We start from the raw sequence: 20623 nt of genomic DNA, 5'->3' as shown, positions 1-20623 counted from the left end.
TTGAAGCACGTATACATTAAATTGTTTTTCCTTTATTGAATTTCGGTCCCCCCCCCCCCACAGGGGGGCGAGCTGGCAGCAGCGTAATATGCCGCCCTGCAGCCTACAGAAGAGATAACAACATAATGAGTAAATAACAAACAGTAAAAACAGGCGATGAAACTGTAACTGTGTAAAACTGTAACATGGCGAAAAGTTGCGAAAGTGAAAATATAAAAACAAATGCTTGGTAATTCTGATCAAACCATATAGTAATTAGACAGGCACAATTAAAACACATGGGGAAAGTCTGTTTTCTGTTTGCAAGAGTTAAAAAATGATATCTGTTGCAACACTGAAAGGGGATGCACAACACTGAACACTCACTTAAAACTGCACTATGGAGGAGACATGAAGGCAGATGGGGGGGGGGAGGGGGGAAGGACAGATGAAGGGGAAAAAAGGAGGCTAGGAGAGGAAAAGCAAAAGCAGATGGGGGAGCTGATGGAGAGAGAGGACACATAAAAGGGGAGGGGCAGGGCAAACACGAGAAGGAGTGGGGAAGACAGAGGAGGGGAAAGCAAAAGGACTCAGGGGAAAGAAGGGAGTCAAAGAGAGGGTAGGCAGGGAAAAATAGGATGGAATGGGGGGGGGAAGGGTGTCCAGGAAAAGGTTGGGAGGTGAGGATCACAGTTTATAGGAGGGAAAAATGGAGATAGAGAGGGCATCATCTGGGAGGGGAAGTTGATGGAAGCCACCTTGGGAAATGAGATGAAGGGTTTAGAGGTGGAGGATAGGTGGGACACAATGGTGAAGGCGTGGTAGAGAGCAGGGCTTGGAGAAGAGACGAGCATCCAGGGGATTGAGGGGATCAAGCCTGTGGGAGATGTAGAGGAGTTGGATATGTTCGAGGAAAAGGAGCAGATGGGGGAAAGGAATCAAGTCATAGACAATTAATGTGGAGTATGGGAGGCGTATACAGAAGGCAAGGTGAAGTGCATGGCACTCAAGGATCTGGAGAGCTTTACAGAATTTGGGGGGGGGGGGGGTGCACAGATATCCAGGCAGGACTGGCATAACAGATGATGGGAGAGATCAAGGATTTGTGGGTGTAGAGGATGGTAGAGGGGTTTAATTAAATTTCTCAATCGCATCGGTTATTTAATGAACAGGAGTATTTCAGTAGGAATTGGTTCTCAGATTTATTTGAAGAGACTATAAGATATGTATCTCAGATTTGACCCAATTTATCTAACATTGCTTAGATGAGCAATGAGCATCTACTCTTCATGAGGTATATGCACTGTAACCATTACAGGTGAATTTACGTTAGTTGATATTCCGCCCTGATAGGTGGTGACATCTTTTTGATGCTTGGTTCTATATGACTATCTCGCCATGCTTCTTCTACAGTTTCACTCAATCCCAAGAGATGGAGCCACTGTTCTCGCAGGATGTGACCTTATAGTAACTGCCTCTCTGTGCAACTCCATTAGTTACGGGCGTTGTGTGTCGCATCGGTACACTTTATTGCGGTAACATTAATACTTCGTACTGTTTGTATGACTTACTTTACAATTTTATCATATTACGCGAATGTTCGCGGTCAATGGGTTCATCATTATGGGTGCAGTAATATAACTTCTCGTTTTGAATCATAGATACATTACAGGTACTTTACACTATGGATAACGTTACGAACGTTTCGTTTTCACTATCATTTCAGAGAGTTTATTTTCGATGTAATATAATTCTGCACTTCTATGATCTTGTATACGGTTTGCATTACATGTTACATGTGCAGGCGGAATCCATTTCTTCTTCAACAGTATGACCACTGTTTTAGTATTAAGCAAACTAGGGCATCAGTTTCTTTTTAACAATTAATGACTCTAACTCTTCATCGTCAAGCATGATATAAACAGAATTTCTGGTGTTCTCACGTATCTGCCTCAAGGTAGATTGTTTCCAGGATTCAGCATTTTACCATTATGCTGTTTAATTTTTTTAAAAAAAATGTAATATTAGCTTCGACTTTATTTAAAGTTGTTGGCACTCATCTAGGGTTACCTATATCGTTCTGATGCAAGTCATTTGTATATGTTTGACTATTGTCGTATGACTAAATTTGGTCATACTTGTGGAATATTTTTGCTTCTGATGGCTATGAATGTATTCTCTTACATCTCTTATTTTATTTTGTGATTTATACCGGTTTCATGTTTTCATTGTACTATACCAGTTATTGGTTGCATACATATATTATTTTATAATTACTGACTAGCGAGTATCTCTGTTGCCTCTTTTACGATGTAACCTTAAGAAGCACATTTATTGCTGTGTGAATTTTATCTAATGTCAACACTTGAGTTTATCTTCTAAAACAATCATATGAACGTATCTCTTCAAGTTGTCTACGATATCTTTTCACCGTCTACATCGCACTGAAGGAGTTGTCAGTATAGTGACATCGCAAAGGATGGTTTCTTTGTAGAGTTACTCTTTCATTTCATTTCTATAGTGAATGCTAGCGTTACCTACAGGGTTCCTTCAATAAAGAACTGTACGATCAAGACTTTTCCGTAATTCCAAGATTCACCAGATAGAAATGTCGACAGCATATTTTATCATTGGTATACTTTAACACTGAACTTTAATTCCGCCCTTACCTTTCTTTTATTTCCATCATTACTTCTTCGATTTCAATGTATAGACTGAAAAATACGGGCGAAAGACTACATCTCTGTCATACATCCTTCTTAGACCCATTTCAATCAGAGTACTTCCTTCCTTATTTGCCATCTACTTTTCAATCTACGCATGGAAATCGAAGAAGCAATGATGGAAATTAAAGAACGATAAGGGTAGGATTAAAATTCAGTACAAAAGCATACCAATGATAAAATACGCAAAGTCTTGATCGCACAATTCTTTATTAAACTAAGGCGTGTAGGATTCACTATAGAAATGAATTAAAAGAGTAACTCTACAAAGAAACCATTCTGTGCGATGTCTCTGTACTAACAACTCCTTCAGTACAATGTAGTAAGTGATATGTTCACGATGACGAGCTACATTCGCAACACATCGTGGACAACGTTTATGTTATTGTTGTAGGAAATAACTCATGCGTAGACATTAGATCTTCCTTATTGTTTTCTCTTGACTCCTGTACATATTGTGTACTACCCGTTTTTTCCCTATAGCTTACCCAGATTTTTCCTAGAATTTCGAAACTGGCACCTTTTTAAATTGCCGAATACTCTTTCCAGGTCGTTAAATCCTACGAACGTGCCTTAATCTTCCTTCAGTCTTGCTTCGATTATCAACCGCAAATCAGAACTACCTTTCTGTTGCCGTTAGCTTTCCCACAGGCAGACTGATAGTCGCCTAACAGATCCTCAGTTTCTTCTCCAATCTTCTGTATAATATTTTTTTCAGCAACTTGGATGCATGAGCTACTAATATGATTGTGCGATATTTCTCGTACCTGTCAGCTCTTGCAGTCTTCGCTATTGGTGGGTGATATTTTTCCGAAAGCCAGATGGTATATCGCCAGACTGATACATATACACACCAACTTGTGTTTTTGCCACTTTCCTCGACGATTTTAGAAATTCTGATGGAATGTTAGCTATCCCTCCCGTCTTATTTACTCTTAAGTTTCCCAAAGCTCTTTAAAATTCGGTGTCTAATACTGGATCCCTTATTCCTTCTAGTATATCGACTCCTGTTCCTTCTTCTATCACGTCATCAGACAAATCCTTCCCCTCACACAGGCTTTCAATGTACTCTCTACACTTATTCGCTCTCTGCTCTGCATTCAACAGTGGACTGCCCATTGGTCTGTTAATGTTACCGACCTTGCTTTTAATTTAAGTGAAGGACGCTTTAACTTTTCTATATGCTTAGACAGTCCTTCCGGTAATCATTTCTTTTTCGATTTTTCCACATTTTTCACGTAGCCATTTCACGTTGGTTTCCGTGTACTTCCTCTTTATTTCATCCCCAAGTGATTGAACTTCCCTGAACATTTTTGTTCGTCCTTCTTTCATCGCTCAACTGATGAAGTATTTCTTACCTTACCCATAGTTTCTTCGCAGTTACCTTCCTTAAACCCATGCTTTCCTTTCCAACTTCTGTGACTGTCCTTTTTAGAGATGTTCACTCTTTCTTCACTGAACTGCCTTCTAAGGTATTCATTACCCCGGTATCTATACTTGAGACGCATCTGTTCATTCCTGCTTCTTTGTACACTGATTCTCCTAGAGTAGTCTTTTAAACTTCAGCCTCCTTTTCATCTTTACTAAATTGTAGTCGGAGTCTATGTCTGCTCTAAAGTACACCTTACAATCCTGCATCCTTTTTCAGAATTCTTGCCCGAACATAATGCAATCTATTTAAATCTTCTCGTTTCTCCAGACCTTTTCTAAGTATACACCCTCTTGGCTGGTTCCCCTTATTCCGCCTCAGTTACACGATGTCGGCGATTGCTGTGCAAACACTGAGTTTACGTACGCGTACACCATAATTACTCTACCACGCAAATATTTTGGGCTACACTCGTCTGGTATGTGACATTCCCGGGGGTTCCAGGGCGGCCGAACCGCACTATAACCCTGGGTTCGGTGTGCGGCGGCGGTGGGGTTGGTGGACTACTGTGGCGTGTGAAGCACTCAGGGCTACGGCGGCAAGAATCCTCTCCGTCGTTCGTCGTTTCTAGGTCCCCGGTTCAATACCATCCTCCTGCTGCCATTCTTTAACAGAGTATTCGGTATTACTATCTGAAATTTTGCCGTGCGGGATTAGCCGTGCGGTCAAGGGCGCTGCAGTCATGGACTGTGCGGCTGGTCCCGGCGGAGGTTCGAGTCCTCCCTAGGGTATGGGTGTGTGTGTTTGTCCTTAGGATAATTTAGGTTAAGTAGTGTGTAATCTTAGGGACTGATAACCTTAGCAGTTAAGTCCCATAAGATTTCACACAAATTTTAACATTTTTTTTATCTGAAATTTATTGTGGAACTCAGTTTTCCTTTTCTCTTATTCCTACCGTATAGTCCGTATTCTCCCATAATTCTTTCTACTGTTCCATCTCCTACAACCGCGTCCAGTCCCTCGTAACTATCAATTGCCATCTCCCTTTACATACATCCGTTCAATATCTTCATATATTGTAGCTATTCACCTGCTGCTGACGACGTTTGCATGTTTATCTAAACTATTGTTGTCGGTGTTGGATTGCTTTACAATTTTATAAGCAAATATTTCACTGTAAAGAGCTATCGTTAAAACAGCAGGTTAATCGATAATCGTCCCAAGCGACGGCATAAGAAGCAACATATGGTTGTAGCAGAGTGTCGGAAAACTGCTAGCTATCCACTGCCTACTGTGGCGTTACGATAATAAACCTACTCACACACAGGGTCCATAGACACAGACTGTTTACGGACTTACGGAGCTTGGTAGAAGACGGCACACAGCTTCCTATTCATGGTGTCTGTGTGTCCCCCCCCCCCCGCCCCCCGCTCCCCTTCACACCACCCCTCGTCACGGAGAATCTAGTGAAGACTTGTGTTTCACTAACACTACGCTCTGTCCATTCAGTTGGTGTGCTTCGTGGTGAAAGCGCCAACCTTGCGGGAGCTGGTGGAGCTGCTCTCCGAGACTGGAACGGGCAACAGCACCGGCGAACGCAGCGACGACACTCGGCGACGTTACCAAAGACTCGGAAACCGCCTGCTCCTGGCCTCCTTGGTAAGGAGAACAACGTGTTTGGAAACAACTTACTATCGGCTCTGATGCTGCGTTCCCAAATGTGCTGCATCGTTGGCCATAGTAGATCTTAAAATTTGTCCTTAGGGTATCGATTGTCCTGCTGAAGGAATAGCATCGGAAAACCAAATAATCCTACGAATGCTGTTCCATACGAGAACTTGAATCCGACTGGACACATGACTAGTGCAATTAAAAATAGTCGACGTCTATAGCTTACGTATTGTAATTATTTTGGAATGGTTATCGCGTACACAAGGTATAAGAGCGCAGTGCATTGGCGGAGCTGTTATTTGTAGTCAGGTGACACATGTGAAAAGTTTCCGATTTGATAATGGCCGCGCGACCGGAATGAACAGACTTTGAATGCGGAATGGTACTTGGAGCTAGGCGCACCGGACATTCCATTTTGAAAATCTTTAGGGAATTCAGTATTCCGTGAACAACGACAAGTGTGTGCCGAGAAATCCACATTTCAGGCATTACCTCCCATCACGGACAACGCAGTGGCCTGCGGCCTTCACTTAATGGGAAATTGTACGTGAAATTCGTTGAAATTTGCTGTTTTCTTCTCCATAATGAACTTTGGACTTTCCTGAACATTTTGGTGTATAATACATTAAAATCAGACAGTTGTGAGACCTTCAAATAATAGTTTAGTGTTGACGTGTGACTGTCAAATTTCTCGACTACGCATGTACTGCCACAGTTAGACAGTCATATCTTGGGGACTACACAGTCTAGAAGGCTATGAATTGCTTTGTTTTGTGTAGTACATGTCAAGAAAAGGATGGGAACACGTCTGCGTAACCTAAAAACCAAGCTAGGTAACACAAAACTGTCTGATGGCAAGACAATAAAATGTGCTGGAAGACTAACGGACAAAGTAATTGATAAATTACAGGAACATTATGGGAAGGCCATTAGATATAACTGTGACAATTCAGAAAAGATGAAAAGAATTGTGTGGAGCACATTCTTTCATCGAATATCAACCGATGAAAAGCCATGTCAAGCTTTGTGTCCACCTTCACCAAACATGTGGTGTAAATATAGGATAGCTGAATTTTGTGGCCCCCTGCATGAACTTACACATAAACATTCTCTTCCTCTGGAAGTAATGGAGGCAATGAAATCTATTTACAGAGATTTGGCAAATCCTGAGCTACTAAAGAACTGTTTACATGGGAAGACCCAGAATGTGAATGAGTCCTTCAATAATGTTGTGTGGTGCCGTGTGCCTAAAAATGTATATGTTGGCCTCATGACTCTAAAGTTAGCAGTGCCTGATGCTGTAATAACTTTTAATGGTGAGAATTATGAAAGACTTAAGGTTCTGGAGAAGTTATTGGTAAGATTTGGACCGAACAAAGCTAAAGGACTGCGGGAACTGTATGAGCTTCGTCTATGCGAAGCAGATTTAGCTGCTCAGCAAATGACAAAAGAAGCAAGAAAGAAACGGAGGCGGCAAGCACTGGGCTCTTGTGACACTGAAGAAGACACAGACTATGGGCCAGGGCAATTCTAGTGCATAAAAGACGCAGAAATGTAAGTCTATATAAGAATTTGTAATAAAAAAGTTTTAAACCTCAATATCTCTGAACTACACTTTTTGCAATAAATGACCAGTTTTCTGAAAAAGTACTAATGGTAGAGACACCAAATTTTCACAGCATGCCAAGTGTGAGATTCAACACTAGAATAATAAAAATATCTTGAGTTGTTTTGTTTTTACGTTCATTTATGTACAAAATTCTGTTTGAAAAGAAAAAAAAACACATAACATGCCCCACAATAGAATTTTAGTAATAATTCTAGTTCAGTGTATCTAGAAATGTGCATTCATAAATTATAGAAAATTATAAGTTGGTGTCTTTGAAAGTTTCCAAGATAATAGTCCACAAAATTCGATAATTTAACATTGGCGACATAGGACATACAATGTCCCCTTAACGACCGAGACCCGCGGCGTTTGCTTAGATCTGTCAGTGCTGACAGACAAGCAACAGTAAGTGAAATAACCGCAGAAATCAATGCATCCGTTAGAACAGAGCGGTAAAATTTTGCGTTAATGGGCTATGGCAGCAGACGACCGACGCGAGTGCCTTTGCTAACATCACGACATCGCCTGTAGCACCCCTCCTGGGCTCGTGACCATGCCGATTGGACCCTAGACGACTGGAAAACCGTGGCCTGTTTCGATGAGACCCGATTTCAGTTGATAAGAGCTGATGGTAGGATTCGAATGTGGCGCACACCTCACGGAGCCATAGACGCAAGTTTTCAACAAGGCACTGTGCAACCTGGTGGTGTGGGCTGTGTTTACATGGTATGGACTGGGCCATCTGGTCCAACGGAACCGATCACTGACTGGAAATGGTTTTGTTTGGCTACTTGGAGATCATTTGCGGCCATTCATGGACTTCATGTTCCCAAACAAAGTCCGAATTTTTGTGGAATGATAATGCGTCATGTCACTGGACCACATTTGTTCCCATGATGTTTGTCACCTGCGTGTAAATCGGTAGTGAAACAAATATCAGGTGGGTAACTTTGCACTAACTGGAAGGGCTCCTGGCAGATTTGCGGAAAATATGCTCAGTTACGGGGGAAATGTATTCCAACTAACAAATAAGTTTTGACAGACATGGGAAGTATTGCACGTGATCCCTCTGACCGAAGGCTACCAGCTGATACTCCAATATGCCAGTTGTGTTTGTAGTTTGAACGAGGTAGCCGTCACACTATGAACGCAAAAAAAATTTACAGATGAATAACATATCAACACCTGCTTTCGCATTATGTAAAGAACAATGAAACGTACCAGTGGAAAAATGCCCCTGTCTGAGCACAAAAGATGCGAATCTGTTCCTCTTTAAAAGACTGGCAGGAAAAGTTTGGAACTACCAGTCTCAGTCCTTGTTCCGCCTTCTTCACCGAAAGTGTTGGCAAGGGAAGACAATCGCGCTCTTTTAACATAGAACATTTTAAACCAGGTTACCCATTTACTCGTTATAGCTAAGGCTTCATGGTCAGCATCTTGCTCTCACAGCCACTGTCAACACAGGGCTCTCGTTTTAACCTGAAAAAAGTCGGAAAAGACGCATAGACCAAGAAACTTTTCTTGCTGAGAAGTTAATATTAGTAATGGGGACATCTGCCTGCGTTAAAACTGGCCACCTAACCACCCCTAATGCGTGAGCGGGGTCAACTTCGCATTTTCAAATGGGAACCACCTGTTTTCACTGCATATCCGGATTCTACGACAAAAAATACGTACGGTACCTAAACCATTGTTTGCCATTCATGGTGGATGGTTTTATAGTCGACAAATATCAATTGGGCATGTTTTTGAAATCAATAACCGACGCATTTGAATCTACATTTAATTTAAAATGTAAATGTAAACGTTTATTTTCTGACGGTTGATATTTATGTTATAAATTGGTGTTGCCAATTTGATTGTACAGTACATGTTTAGCCGTTCCATTGTCTGAAACTACGCTACGTGGATGTAGTAGTTTTCTGTTCCCATAGGGATGATTGTTATCTGGGAGTCCCCTTGTCTCGCACCATTTGGATGCTTAATTTAGGTTCGTGCCCTTATCTCTTATCATAATTGTAATTCACAGTGCCTTTAAGTTGAGCATATGGATTCCACGCACGAATTAATAAATGTGTCTAAGTGGAAGGTCATCAGTTTCAGAATTTATTGTGAATTACAGTAATGGTGAGAGGCAAGAGAACTCACGGAAATCAAGCACCTAAATAAACGTCGATTTTCGAAGTGAATGTTGTCAGACACAGATGACATAGTAATACTAAAGTTGGAAATTACGCTTACTTTCATTCTATAATGTCTACGGGATTATTTATTGAGATAACTCATTAAGCCAAGCGAAAGTTTTGAGAGTCCACAACCCTGTAATAAGAATTATATGTGGTTTGAATTGAAGAACATCCTACAGAGTCCCGTTTAGGAAACTAAGCATACTAAACACTATTTACCAATATATTTATTTATTATGAAATTTATATTGGAAAACATGTCTCTTTTTCATACCAATAGCTTATTTCATTGAATCAACATAAAAAATAATAATCTTCATATATTTAAAGTCATATATTTAAAGTCACTTTTTTTCAGGAACGTGTCCATTATTCAGCAACACACTTCTTCAGTGATTTACCGGCAGCCTTAAGAGGTTTAACTGCTTATAAACTTCAGTTCACGGGAACCTAAGAGATTAATTTGGGGGCCATCTCTTTCGACTTCATTGCGGATTTATTAATAATATCAAATAATTCTACTATTACGAACAGTGTGTCTTCTGTATAAATTCAGTGCAGTAAAGCGATATATGAAAGTATGTGTTGTAAAGCATATTTTCTATTTGATGATGCATGGCTGCAATAGTGTACGAATTATCATACACACCGCCATGTATTGAAAATATGGGTGTGTTGTGAAAAGTTTGCTATCACGTTTTAAATGAAAATAGGTTTAAGATTTTTGACTAGGTGGGCATCTATGAGCACCATTGCACTTAGGATGTTTGATAGGTACATATACATATTTGTTTTTCATTGTAAATATTTCATGTGTATTCTTCTTTTCTGACGTTTTCCACCCCGTGGAAGACACTATGGGTCTGTTGCCATTAAAATTGCAACTCATCTAATATTTTCTATTTGATGATGCATGGCTGCAATAGCGTACGAATTATCATACACACCGCCATGTATTGAAAATATGGGTGTGTTGTGAAAGGTTTGCTATCACGTTTTAAATGAAAATAGGTTTAAGATTTTTGACTACGTGGGCATCTATGAGCACCATTGCACTTAGGATGTTTGATAGGTACATATACATATTTGTTTTTCATTGTAAATATTTCATTTGTATTCTTCTTTTCTGACGTTTTCCACCCCGTGGAAGACACTATGGGTCTGTTGCCATTAAAATTGCAACTCATCTAATCGCCATGATAAAAAAGTGAATGACACACTGCAAGCTTACCAAAAGCATCGATTATGATGAACGAAATGAATCTCATCTTACCATTGTTTACAGTTGAGGTCTTTAGTTTCCAAGATTTTCTCTTTCCTTTCTTCAACAGCACTATCTCTTCAGTGACAATTTTCCAAATATGGTATCTTCCCAAACTCATTAGTATGTATGGATGTGTTATTAGATTGGTGCAAAAGTTCGTAGCATTTTTCCGTAAGTGTATTAAACACGACACAGAGACTTTAGTCGTCAATAATGTATTCCTGCCAACCCTGGGGTAACTTTTCGATTCCATGACTGATGAAATCACGTGGTTTTCACGCGAAAAACTCGCTGAGCCCTCTTCGGAGCTCATTTTTATCTGGAAAGGACATTCCTTGAAGAGTGCTCTATAGACAGCCAAAAGGTGAGAATCTGAGGGTGCAAGGTCAAATGAGTGAGGTGGGTCGGTAATGACTTACTTATGTTAGCATGAAGACACCATTTCTCATCACCAGTAACGATAGAGGATACGAATGGCGTCGGTCTTGTTCACGAGCCAGTTGATGACTAGCAAGCAGAGATTTTTGGTTTTGGTTTTTGTGATTTTGATAGTTCTCCAGTACAGTGACGTGGATGATTTTGGATTAATCCGTTTAAACTATCTTAATCAGACCCAAAAGGTCTCCGCAATGTCACTAATGTTAAAACGATCCTCCTTCAAACGAGAAAAATATTTTCGTACCGTGTTCTGACTGCCTTCTCTGCTGTCACCCCTCTATCGAACTCAAACAGAAGAATATGTCGAAAATGTTGCGATTTCTCCACTTTTGTAGTGTACACTGAACCACTCACTGTCTCAAAATGACAAACTGACAGTATGTTAACTCAAACAGCGACAGCGAACTACAAATAAAAATGACAGTTTAGAAATAAACCCATAGCAGTCGGAATGCCAACATTCAAAACAAAAACGGAATGAATTGATTCACCAACCTAGTATTTGGTATCTTCCAAACTCATTAGTATGTACTGTATGTATGCATGTGTTACAATGTCTCTCAGAGAATAAATTGTGGAAAGGTGAACATCATGATACGGTATGCAGTGAGACTTACATGCTGGAATGCAGCACGTGTCATGCAATGTGGCAACTACTAAAGCAACAGAAATTGTGGAACGTGCAAAAATACATGCTGCCATTTGCTTACACTGTATTCTTACCTGTATTGCGTTACCCTGAAGCCTTACACGTGCTCTGTTTTGCAGGGGACCACAACCGTAACTGTGGCTATTTGGGTCGCTCCCCCACTGGTTCACCAGGTCCTCAACACGGAAGATGGGAGCACTTCCAGCAACAATCGCTCTCTGCCCCTGGCCGTCTGGTTACCACTGGACATGTACGCGTCCCCCACATACGAGGCACTCTACCTGATACAGTTCCTGAGTATGATGTCCGTTGATATTGCTGTTGTGTGCACTGACTGTTTCTTCGTTGACCTCATGCTGAGGGTTGCTGCTGAGCTGGAGATTTTGAACGACAACATTTCAGCTTTGCGTAAGTGGAAGACTTCAGCAACATTAAAGAACCAGGACAAACCAAGTGAATGTATCTCAGATCTTGAGATACATCTACAGATTTCGAAGAATGTCAAGCACCATCAGGCAGTCCTTAGGTTTGTACAATCCTTCATCTATTTGCACTTCTCGATTTTTCTTGAAAACTTTGTCTAGTCATTGGGCTGGGGCTCAAGTATCAACAGCAATTAATGGAGTGGAAATTCGGAGGTCACCGTACAACGTCGTTCGAGGGCATTTGAATTATATGTCGAGCACTCCTTTAAATTGTTGTCTTGCACTCTTATTGGTCTAGAAATAAATTTGAAGTGGAAATAGCCTCTCGTTCGGCCCTGTGGGTCGATGACAATTTTGTAGGTAGTTATCAGTAGTAAGGCAAACAAGTCTTTTGTGGTGCTCCCTATTGATATAATGAATGCTGGATGTGCTATAATAGCAGAGAAATAGAATTTCTAAAATGCGGGATAGACGGGCACAAAACCGGACGCTAAAGATAAGAGCAGTTAAGTGGAGGATCGACGCGTACTTCACGTTCTTCGTCTGTTGACTACTAATGACAGTACCAGCGAGTGGGGAAATGTCCTGGCGTAGTTAATGATAGTAGGGAGTTTAAAAGGATCAATTCTTATCTGCATCATAATCAGAGGATTATTATTCTCACAGACCAAAGCGAACTGATGCAATCGACAATTGTAAAAATTCAGAGCCTCGTAAGACAATCAAATATTGGCACAAAGAGTGATGAAAAATTGGTGAAGGGGATTCAAAATCAGGTGGCTTATGTACTATAGGATGTACTGTATAATTCGCAGAACATTTGAGGAAAGTTATGAGATTATGAAATTTAGTAAAGGTACTGAAAACAGAGCAGCAGTGAATATTTTTTTTTTTTTTTTTTTGGTCATCATTCTTCTGACTGTTTTGATGCAGCCCTCCACGATTTCCTCTCCCTTCCTACTCTTCATCTCAGAATAGCATTTGCAGCCTACGTCCCCAATTATTTGCTCAGTGTATTCCAGTCTTCCTCTTCAGTTTTCACCCTCTATAGCTCCCTGAAGTAACATGAATATTCTTCCCTGAGGTCTTAATAGATGTCCTATCAGCCTATCCCTTCTTATTGTCAGTGTTTTCCATATATTCATTTCCTCGCCGATTCTTCGGAGAAGCTCCAGATTCCTTACCTTACCAGTCAACCTAATTTTCATCATTCTTCTGTAGCATCTCATCTCAAATGTTCCAGTTCTTTTCTGTGCCAGTTTTCCAACTATCCATGTTCCACTACCATTCAATGCTGTGCTCCAAATGTACATTCTCATGAATTTCTTCCTCAAATTAAGGCCTATGTTTGATACTAGTAGACTTCCCTTGGCCAGGAAAGCCTTTTTTTGCCATTGCTAGTCTGCTTTTAATGTTGTCCTTGCTCCGTTCATTACAGGTTATTTCGATGCCTATGTGGCAGAATTCCTTAACTTCGTCTACTTCGTGATCCTCAAATGTTATGTTACGTTTCCCGCTGTTCTCGTTACTTCTCATTACATTCGTCTTTCTTCCATTTACTCTAGATCCATTTTCTGCACTCAGACTGTTCATTCCAATAGATACTATAATCCATCTTCTCTTTCAATAAGGATACCAGTGTCATTTGATATTCTTCCCCCTTGAATTTTTATCCCACTTTTGTACCTTTCTTTTATTTTCGTCATTGCTTTTTCGATGTACAGACTGAACAGTGGGACGAAGACTAGATCCCATACACCCTCCTAGTCCAAGCACTTTTTTCTTGGTCTTCCAGTATTAGTTAGTGTGCGTATTGTATATTACACGCCTTTTCGTACAACTTATCCGTGTTTTCCTCAGCATTTCGAACATCTTGGGCCATCCGACATTGGCGAACGCTTTTTCCATGTCGACAAATCCTATGAACATGTCTTAATTTTTCTTTAGTGTTGCTTCCATTATCAATCTTAGCGGTAAAACTGCCTCTTTCGTGCCTTTACCTTTCCTAAAGCAAAATTGATCGTCATCCAAAACATCCTCAGTTTTTTGTTCCATTCTTCTATATGGTATTGTTGTCAGAAACGTGGAAGAATGAGCTATTACCTGTCGGATCTTGCTATCTTGGAGATTGTGTGGATGGTATTTTTCCAAAAATCTGATGGTATATCACTACTATACACTCTACACACCAACGTGAATAGTCATCCTGTGGCCACTTACTCCCATGACTTTAGAAATTCCGATGGAATGTTGCTTATCCCTTTTGCCTTATTTGTCCTCCAAAGCACTTTTAAATTCTGATTTCAATACTGAATCTCCTGTATCTTTCCTATCGACCAGTTCCTTCTACATCACGTCCTGAGGCAGGTCTTCCCCATCACAGAGGTCTTCTATGAACTCGTTCTACATATCCGCTCTTTCCTTTGCATTTAACAGTGGAATTCCCACTTCAGTCTTAATGTTATCACCATTGCTTTTAATGTCACAAAAAGTTATTTTGACTTTCCTATATACTGAGTTAGTCCTTCCGACATTCTTTTCTTTTTCTATTTGTTCACATTTTTCATGCAGCCATTAGCCGTAGCCGCCCTGCATTTCCTATTTATTCCATTACCAAACAAATTGTATTTCTGTATTCCTGAATTTCCCTCCGAAATTTTGTACTTCTTTCTTTTGTCGATCAATATCATTATGTTGTCTGTCATCAATGGTTTCATAGCAGTTTCCCTCCTTGTGCCTACGTTTATTTTTCCAACAACTGTGACTGCTCTTTTTTAAAGATGTTCATTCCTCTTTAACTGAACTGCCTCCTGAGTTATTCATTAACACAGTACCTATAACCTGAGAGAACTTCAAGTGTATCTCTTCACTCTTTAGTACTTCCGTATCCCACTTCTTTCGGCATTGATTCTTCCTGATAGTCTCTTGCAGTTCTACTACTACGAGAGGTTTTTAATAACTAATGCAACAAACATTTCTTTTTGTTTTACCAACCTCCGTTGAAAATATGGTGAATTTGTTGCGGGACACGTCGGAATATTGCAGCTTCAGCCTGTATAATTCCATGAAGTTCCCAAATGTGGCGGCACTATACGAAGGCTTCAAAGGGGCGTCTGCAACGGAGGTGTGCTCTACATCTACATCTACATCCAAACTCCGCAAGCCACCTGACGGTGTGTGGCAGAGAGTACTTTGAGTACCTCTATCGGTTCTCCCTTCTATTCCAGTCTAGTGCGGAATTTTTTTCCAATGGAGATATTATCGTGACACTTTTTCAGTCATAGGCCACATGTCCTGTGGATACACATTATGTATCTTTAATGCAGTGGTTTCCATTGCCTTCTGCATCTTCATGCTGTTGACCATAGCTGATTTTCCGCCTTTTAAGGGCAGATACACACCCGAAAGACAGAGAGTGCCGTGAACCTCCGTCTGTTCCTCTGCTCTCATCGATAAGGCCACTGGCAGAACGAAGATCCCTTCTTACGCCGGAAGCTATTGCCCGCCATCGCTGATGATTCTTATTCAAAATTTAAGCAGTTGCAACTCGTTTTGATTATTAGTCAAACACGCTACCGCTTGACAAAGGGTGCAGCTTGAGCATCAGATGACTGTATCGCCAGTTAGTAACGAACGATGGACCACACAGGTTAAGACAGGTGTTCCTGCTTATCATCCTGGCTTAAAAAAATGTAATGATTATTTTTACCAGAAATAAATTTTCATTCTCCTATTAAAGGGGGCTTTCTGGTAGTTCAAATCTTTGTATGTACACGGAACTGAAACTCTGCAACTTTCCTACTGCAGACAATATGCGGTGACACGGTTCGAAACGGAATTTCGGAATTCTTGAGATGTTCAGGTCAGGAGGATGAAGTTTTATACTATCTATTATTTGATTTATTTTACATCGCTATGTAATACCGCGTATACAAAATATTTTTTCGTTAATACTTTTCCCCTGAGTAATATTATGTTTTTTGTTTCTTCTCTGCGATTTTGGCCACTTGCAGATACTTTCGGAACGAGATAAGGCAGAGCGTAGCTTTATAGCTTCCCCTCATTATTTAGGCCAGAATTTTTCGAAAAATGAGAATACAGTTACACGTCGTTTTGCTAAAAGTCGAAAAAAGTGGTGTTCATTTTCGCATCAGGAATGACGTTTCAATTTATTACTTCTTCACTACTAACTGTATTCGTGACACATTTTTCCGACAATGCTAACATATGCCAGTGCATGTACCTACAAAATTATATTACTTTACAACATAATTCGGGATATATGACGTCGTAAATATTGAGATGCATGGGAAAATGCTGCATTGTGTATGACGTTTAAATTTATTATTACTGGGTCGCTAAACCCATTTTGATCAAATTTTGTAAGCAGATAGCCTGACATTTTCGGAAGAACAGAGGGTACTTTAGGAAATATGTAGTACAAAATAATCGTTAACTTGGAGAAGATCATGCGTAATAGAAAAAGATACTTAATTTGCTCTTAGATACAGCTATTTACTCTGTGGCGACGTCATTTATCCACTGCGCCAAAAACAGCGGGTGAAAGCTGCAGCTGATAGATATTTATCTTTGCCGTAGTCGGCTTGGTTACGAGTTGTTTATTCTTGTTAGTTTTTGATCTGTGCTTGGAAAATAAAACGTTTTCTCATATCATGAAAAAGCTGTTACTTCATAAAATATAAAGGCTCCCATAGTGGTGACCCCGAAAAATCGTAGCAGAAGCATAAAGAAAATATATATACCGACGAGAATAATGAATTCAGAGACAAAAGCATGGGGCAGTGGAATCAAGATTGAAGACTACAATCTGTTCGACCAAGGATCGCGGTCCACGCCCTTTGATTCGCCACAAAACGGAACGACAGATGTTAACGCAAAAGATGGGAGTACCTACGCGCGACACGGAAATGTTAAGCTTTCCGCGTTCTGGCCGACGCGCCCCCAGCTTTGGTTCACGCAGGCTAAATGCATATTTCGGCAGTGTGGGGTGTCTAACAACATTGACTAATTTAATATAGTGGTTTCACATCTAAATTTAGAAGTGATAGAGCAAGTAGAAGAAACCTTGTCGCAACAAAATTACTTTGTGCTAAAGGAAGCTCTCATACAGCATTATACGTTGTCACCAGATTTGCGACTACAAAAAATTTTCGCATACGAAGATTTGGGCGACAAGACTCCGTCACAAGTACTCAAAGCGTTACGTACATTAGCCGGCCCGGAACTCCTACCTGAAGAGTCTTTACGTCTAATATGGCTTCGTAAACTTCCTGCCAACATCCGTGCCGTCATTGCAGCAGAAACAGACTTACCATTGCAAGTCTTAGCAAAAAAGGCAAACACCATCGCAAACACCTGAACCGAAGTTTCTGCTTGTTCCGAATTCAACTACAGCCAGGATAGAGGCCCAAGAACGTGTAGTGTGATGGAATCTGACGTCAGTGAGCCAGGAACATGCAATAATACTTCCCAACAGCAGTTCTCATCGACCGAACCCACCATACAGCAACTGGCAGCACAAGTGGCAAAACTCAACGTGCAAGTAACTTCACACCACCAGCAGCTACGAAGTCGCAGTTGGAAAAGACGAAGAAATGATATCCAACAGTATTTGACAGATCAATGGTGCTGGTACCACAGACGCTTCGGTAACACTGCCCGTCAATGTATTCAACCCTGCAGCTACCCAAACTTAAAAGGCGGGCGTTAAAAGGCGCTAACGTTCGTCAACAACAACATAGGCGCCCGAGTCATAGCGTGATTCAAAGAGGTGAAAACTCCACGGTATCTGCAGTCAACCAATCACACCGATTGTTCGTGTTGTACCTCTCTTCAGGTGAGAAGTTTCTGATTGACACAGGTCCAGAAGTCAGTGTTTATCCAAGAAAGAGAGGTGATATACTCACGACAACAACGCAACATGTGCTGACTGCGGCAAACAATTCCAGAATATCTACCTATGGTGAGAAACAGTTGGCATTACATCTGAATTCCAACTTCCATCCAAAATGGACTTTTGTGGTTGCTGATGTGCCGAGTCCTATAAGTGGAGCGGACTTTTTACGGAACTACCGACTTATGCCCGACCTGGTTAACCGTCGTTTCGTGACAGTTCCCACAAAAGGGATATTGCCTACTGCGTCTTCCGCGTCGGTTCAAGTGCAGTGCGATGTGCCCGTGTCTTTCCGCACGAAGATTTCCGGCTCCTCTACCGCGTCATCCGCGTCGGGATATTGTGATACGATTTCGTACCCGCAACTAAGCGGGGCGCACACGTGTGCGTCACGCAAGAAGACACCCGACAGTCGTAACGATTCGTATACTGTAGGCAATATCAGAGCACTGTCGGAGGAATCACTTTTTCGTAAACTGCCTCAAGACTTTCCAGCACTTACCGAACCCGTCAACGCAACCAGGAAATGCAGACACAATACTCAACACCACATCAGCACGACACAAGGTCAACCCGTTGCCTCCAGAGAAGCTGCTCGCGGCGCGAGCTGAGTTCGACAGACTTCTAAAAACAGGTATTGTAAGTAGGTCTGATAGTTCATGGGCATCTCCAATTCACATGGTCGTAAAAAAGACAATTCATGGAGAGTATGTGGAGACTACAGGGCGCTCAATGCCCGCACAATTCCCGACCGCTACCCAGTACCCAATGTGACTGATTTTAACAGTACGATTAGCAATGCCAATATATTTAGAGTGATTGATTGCGCCAAAGGATTTTCCTAGATTCCCATGGCTCCATGTGACATTAAAAAGCAGCAGTTATCACACCATTCGGTTTGTTTGAGTACAATTTTATGCCATTTGGCCTCAGAAACGTTGCCCAAACATGGCAAAGATTCAGGCATGAGGTGCTTCGAGATACCATTCGTATTTTGTTATATGGACGACATTTTAGTATTCTCTGGTTCTGTATATCAGCATGTCGAACATCTGCGGCAGCTTTTCCGCCGTCTGACAGAGTATGGCATAATTATTAACGAAACAAAGTGCACGTTTGGAAAACGCGAGGTTAAGTTCCTGGGATATTTGGTTTCAGCAGCAGGCCTGTCACCTTTGCCTGAGCGGGTTGAAGCAGTACAACAGATGCCCCTTCCCACAACTTAAAAAGGACTTCGCAGATCTTTAGGCATGCTCAACTATTACAGACGTCACTTACCTAAATTAGCTGCCGCCCAAGAGCCACTCACAACGTTACTTGCAGGTAAAAATACAACAGGAAATCGTAAAATTCCATGGAGTCCAGATGCTGAAGCAGCTTTCCATGACTTAAAGAAATGTCTTTCTCGGGCAACACTACTGGGACATCCAAGATTGAGCGCTCCTTTAGCGCTCATGGTTGATGCGAGCCAAACAGCAGTGGGTGCAGCGCTACAGCAAGAAGTTGATGGCAGATGGCAGCCACTCGCATTTTTCTCTAAAAACCTGATGCGACAGCAGCAAAAATTGAGACCTATTGACCGTGAGTTGCTTGCTATTTACTTAGCCATAAAGCATTTTCGCACGTCTGTCGAAGGGAGGCACTTTGCAATTTTTACCGATCACAAGCCGCTAGTAGCTATATTTCAACGAGACACAGAGCTCAATTCACCACGTCAGTGCAGGCAAGTCGAGTACATTGCACAGTTCACAACTGACGTGCGTCACATTTCAGGAAAAGACAACCTGGTCGCAGATTGCCTGTCTAGGAATTGTGCCAGTTTAAATTCAATTCGTTGGACCGAGTTAGCGTCTAAACAACGAGAAGATCCTTTCTTACGTCGTCTAATAGAGGAACAGAGAACTCCGCTGCGGCTCAGACGTGTGTCTGTCGCAAATGTTCCAGACGGAATTTGGTGTGATGTAGCAAAAGGAAGGGAGCGACCTTACATACCAGAACAATATCGTGGCGAGATTTATAGTGCACTAAATAACCTATGACATCCAGGAGTACGAGCTACAGCCAAGTTAGTTTCCTCCAAAGTAGTGTGGCCTGGAATACAAAAAGATTGTCGTGCATGGGCGCGTGCATGCCTAACATGCCAGCGTAATAATATCAGCAGACATGTCTTTGCACCTATTGCTGACTTCCCGACGCCATCTGTAAGATTTTCATATATACATGTGGACATTGTGGGCCCGCTATCATGCTCTTCAGAACAACGATATTTGCTCACAATCATTGATCGTTTTACCAGGTGGCCAGAAGTAGTTGTAATACAAGACATTTCTGCGGAGTCGGTTGCAAAAGCATTGTTGCATTCATGATTCTCCAGGTTTGGCGTTCCGCAAAACATA

The 20623-nt window shown here is 41.3% G+C and overlaps 1 protein-coding gene across 1 annotated transcript in view; it reads left to right on the top strand.

Moving 5' to 3' along the window:
• The window catches only part of LOC126199562 (odorant receptor 43a-like), a 93049-nt gene that overhangs the window by 8774 nt on the left and 63652 nt on the right, over positions 1-20623 (top strand). Inside the window, exons 2-3 of the mRNA XM_049936483.1 lie at positions 5581-5730; positions 12008-12414. Coding sequence (XP_049792440.1) covers positions 5581-5730; positions 12008-12414 — 557 coding nt within the window. The remainder of the gene's footprint in view (positions 1-5580; positions 5731-12007; positions 12415-20623) is intronic.

Source organism: Schistocerca nitens, chromosome 8, assembly GCF_023898315.1.
Source record: "Schistocerca nitens isolate TAMUIC-IGC-003100 chromosome 8, iqSchNite1.1, whole genome shotgun sequence".
In the NCBI taxonomy this organism is placed as follows: domain Eukaryota; kingdom Metazoa; phylum Arthropoda; class Insecta; order Orthoptera; family Acrididae; genus Schistocerca; species Schistocerca nitens.
Note: the sequence above shows the minus strand (reverse complement) of the source record. Positions and strands in the feature narration are given on the sequence as shown.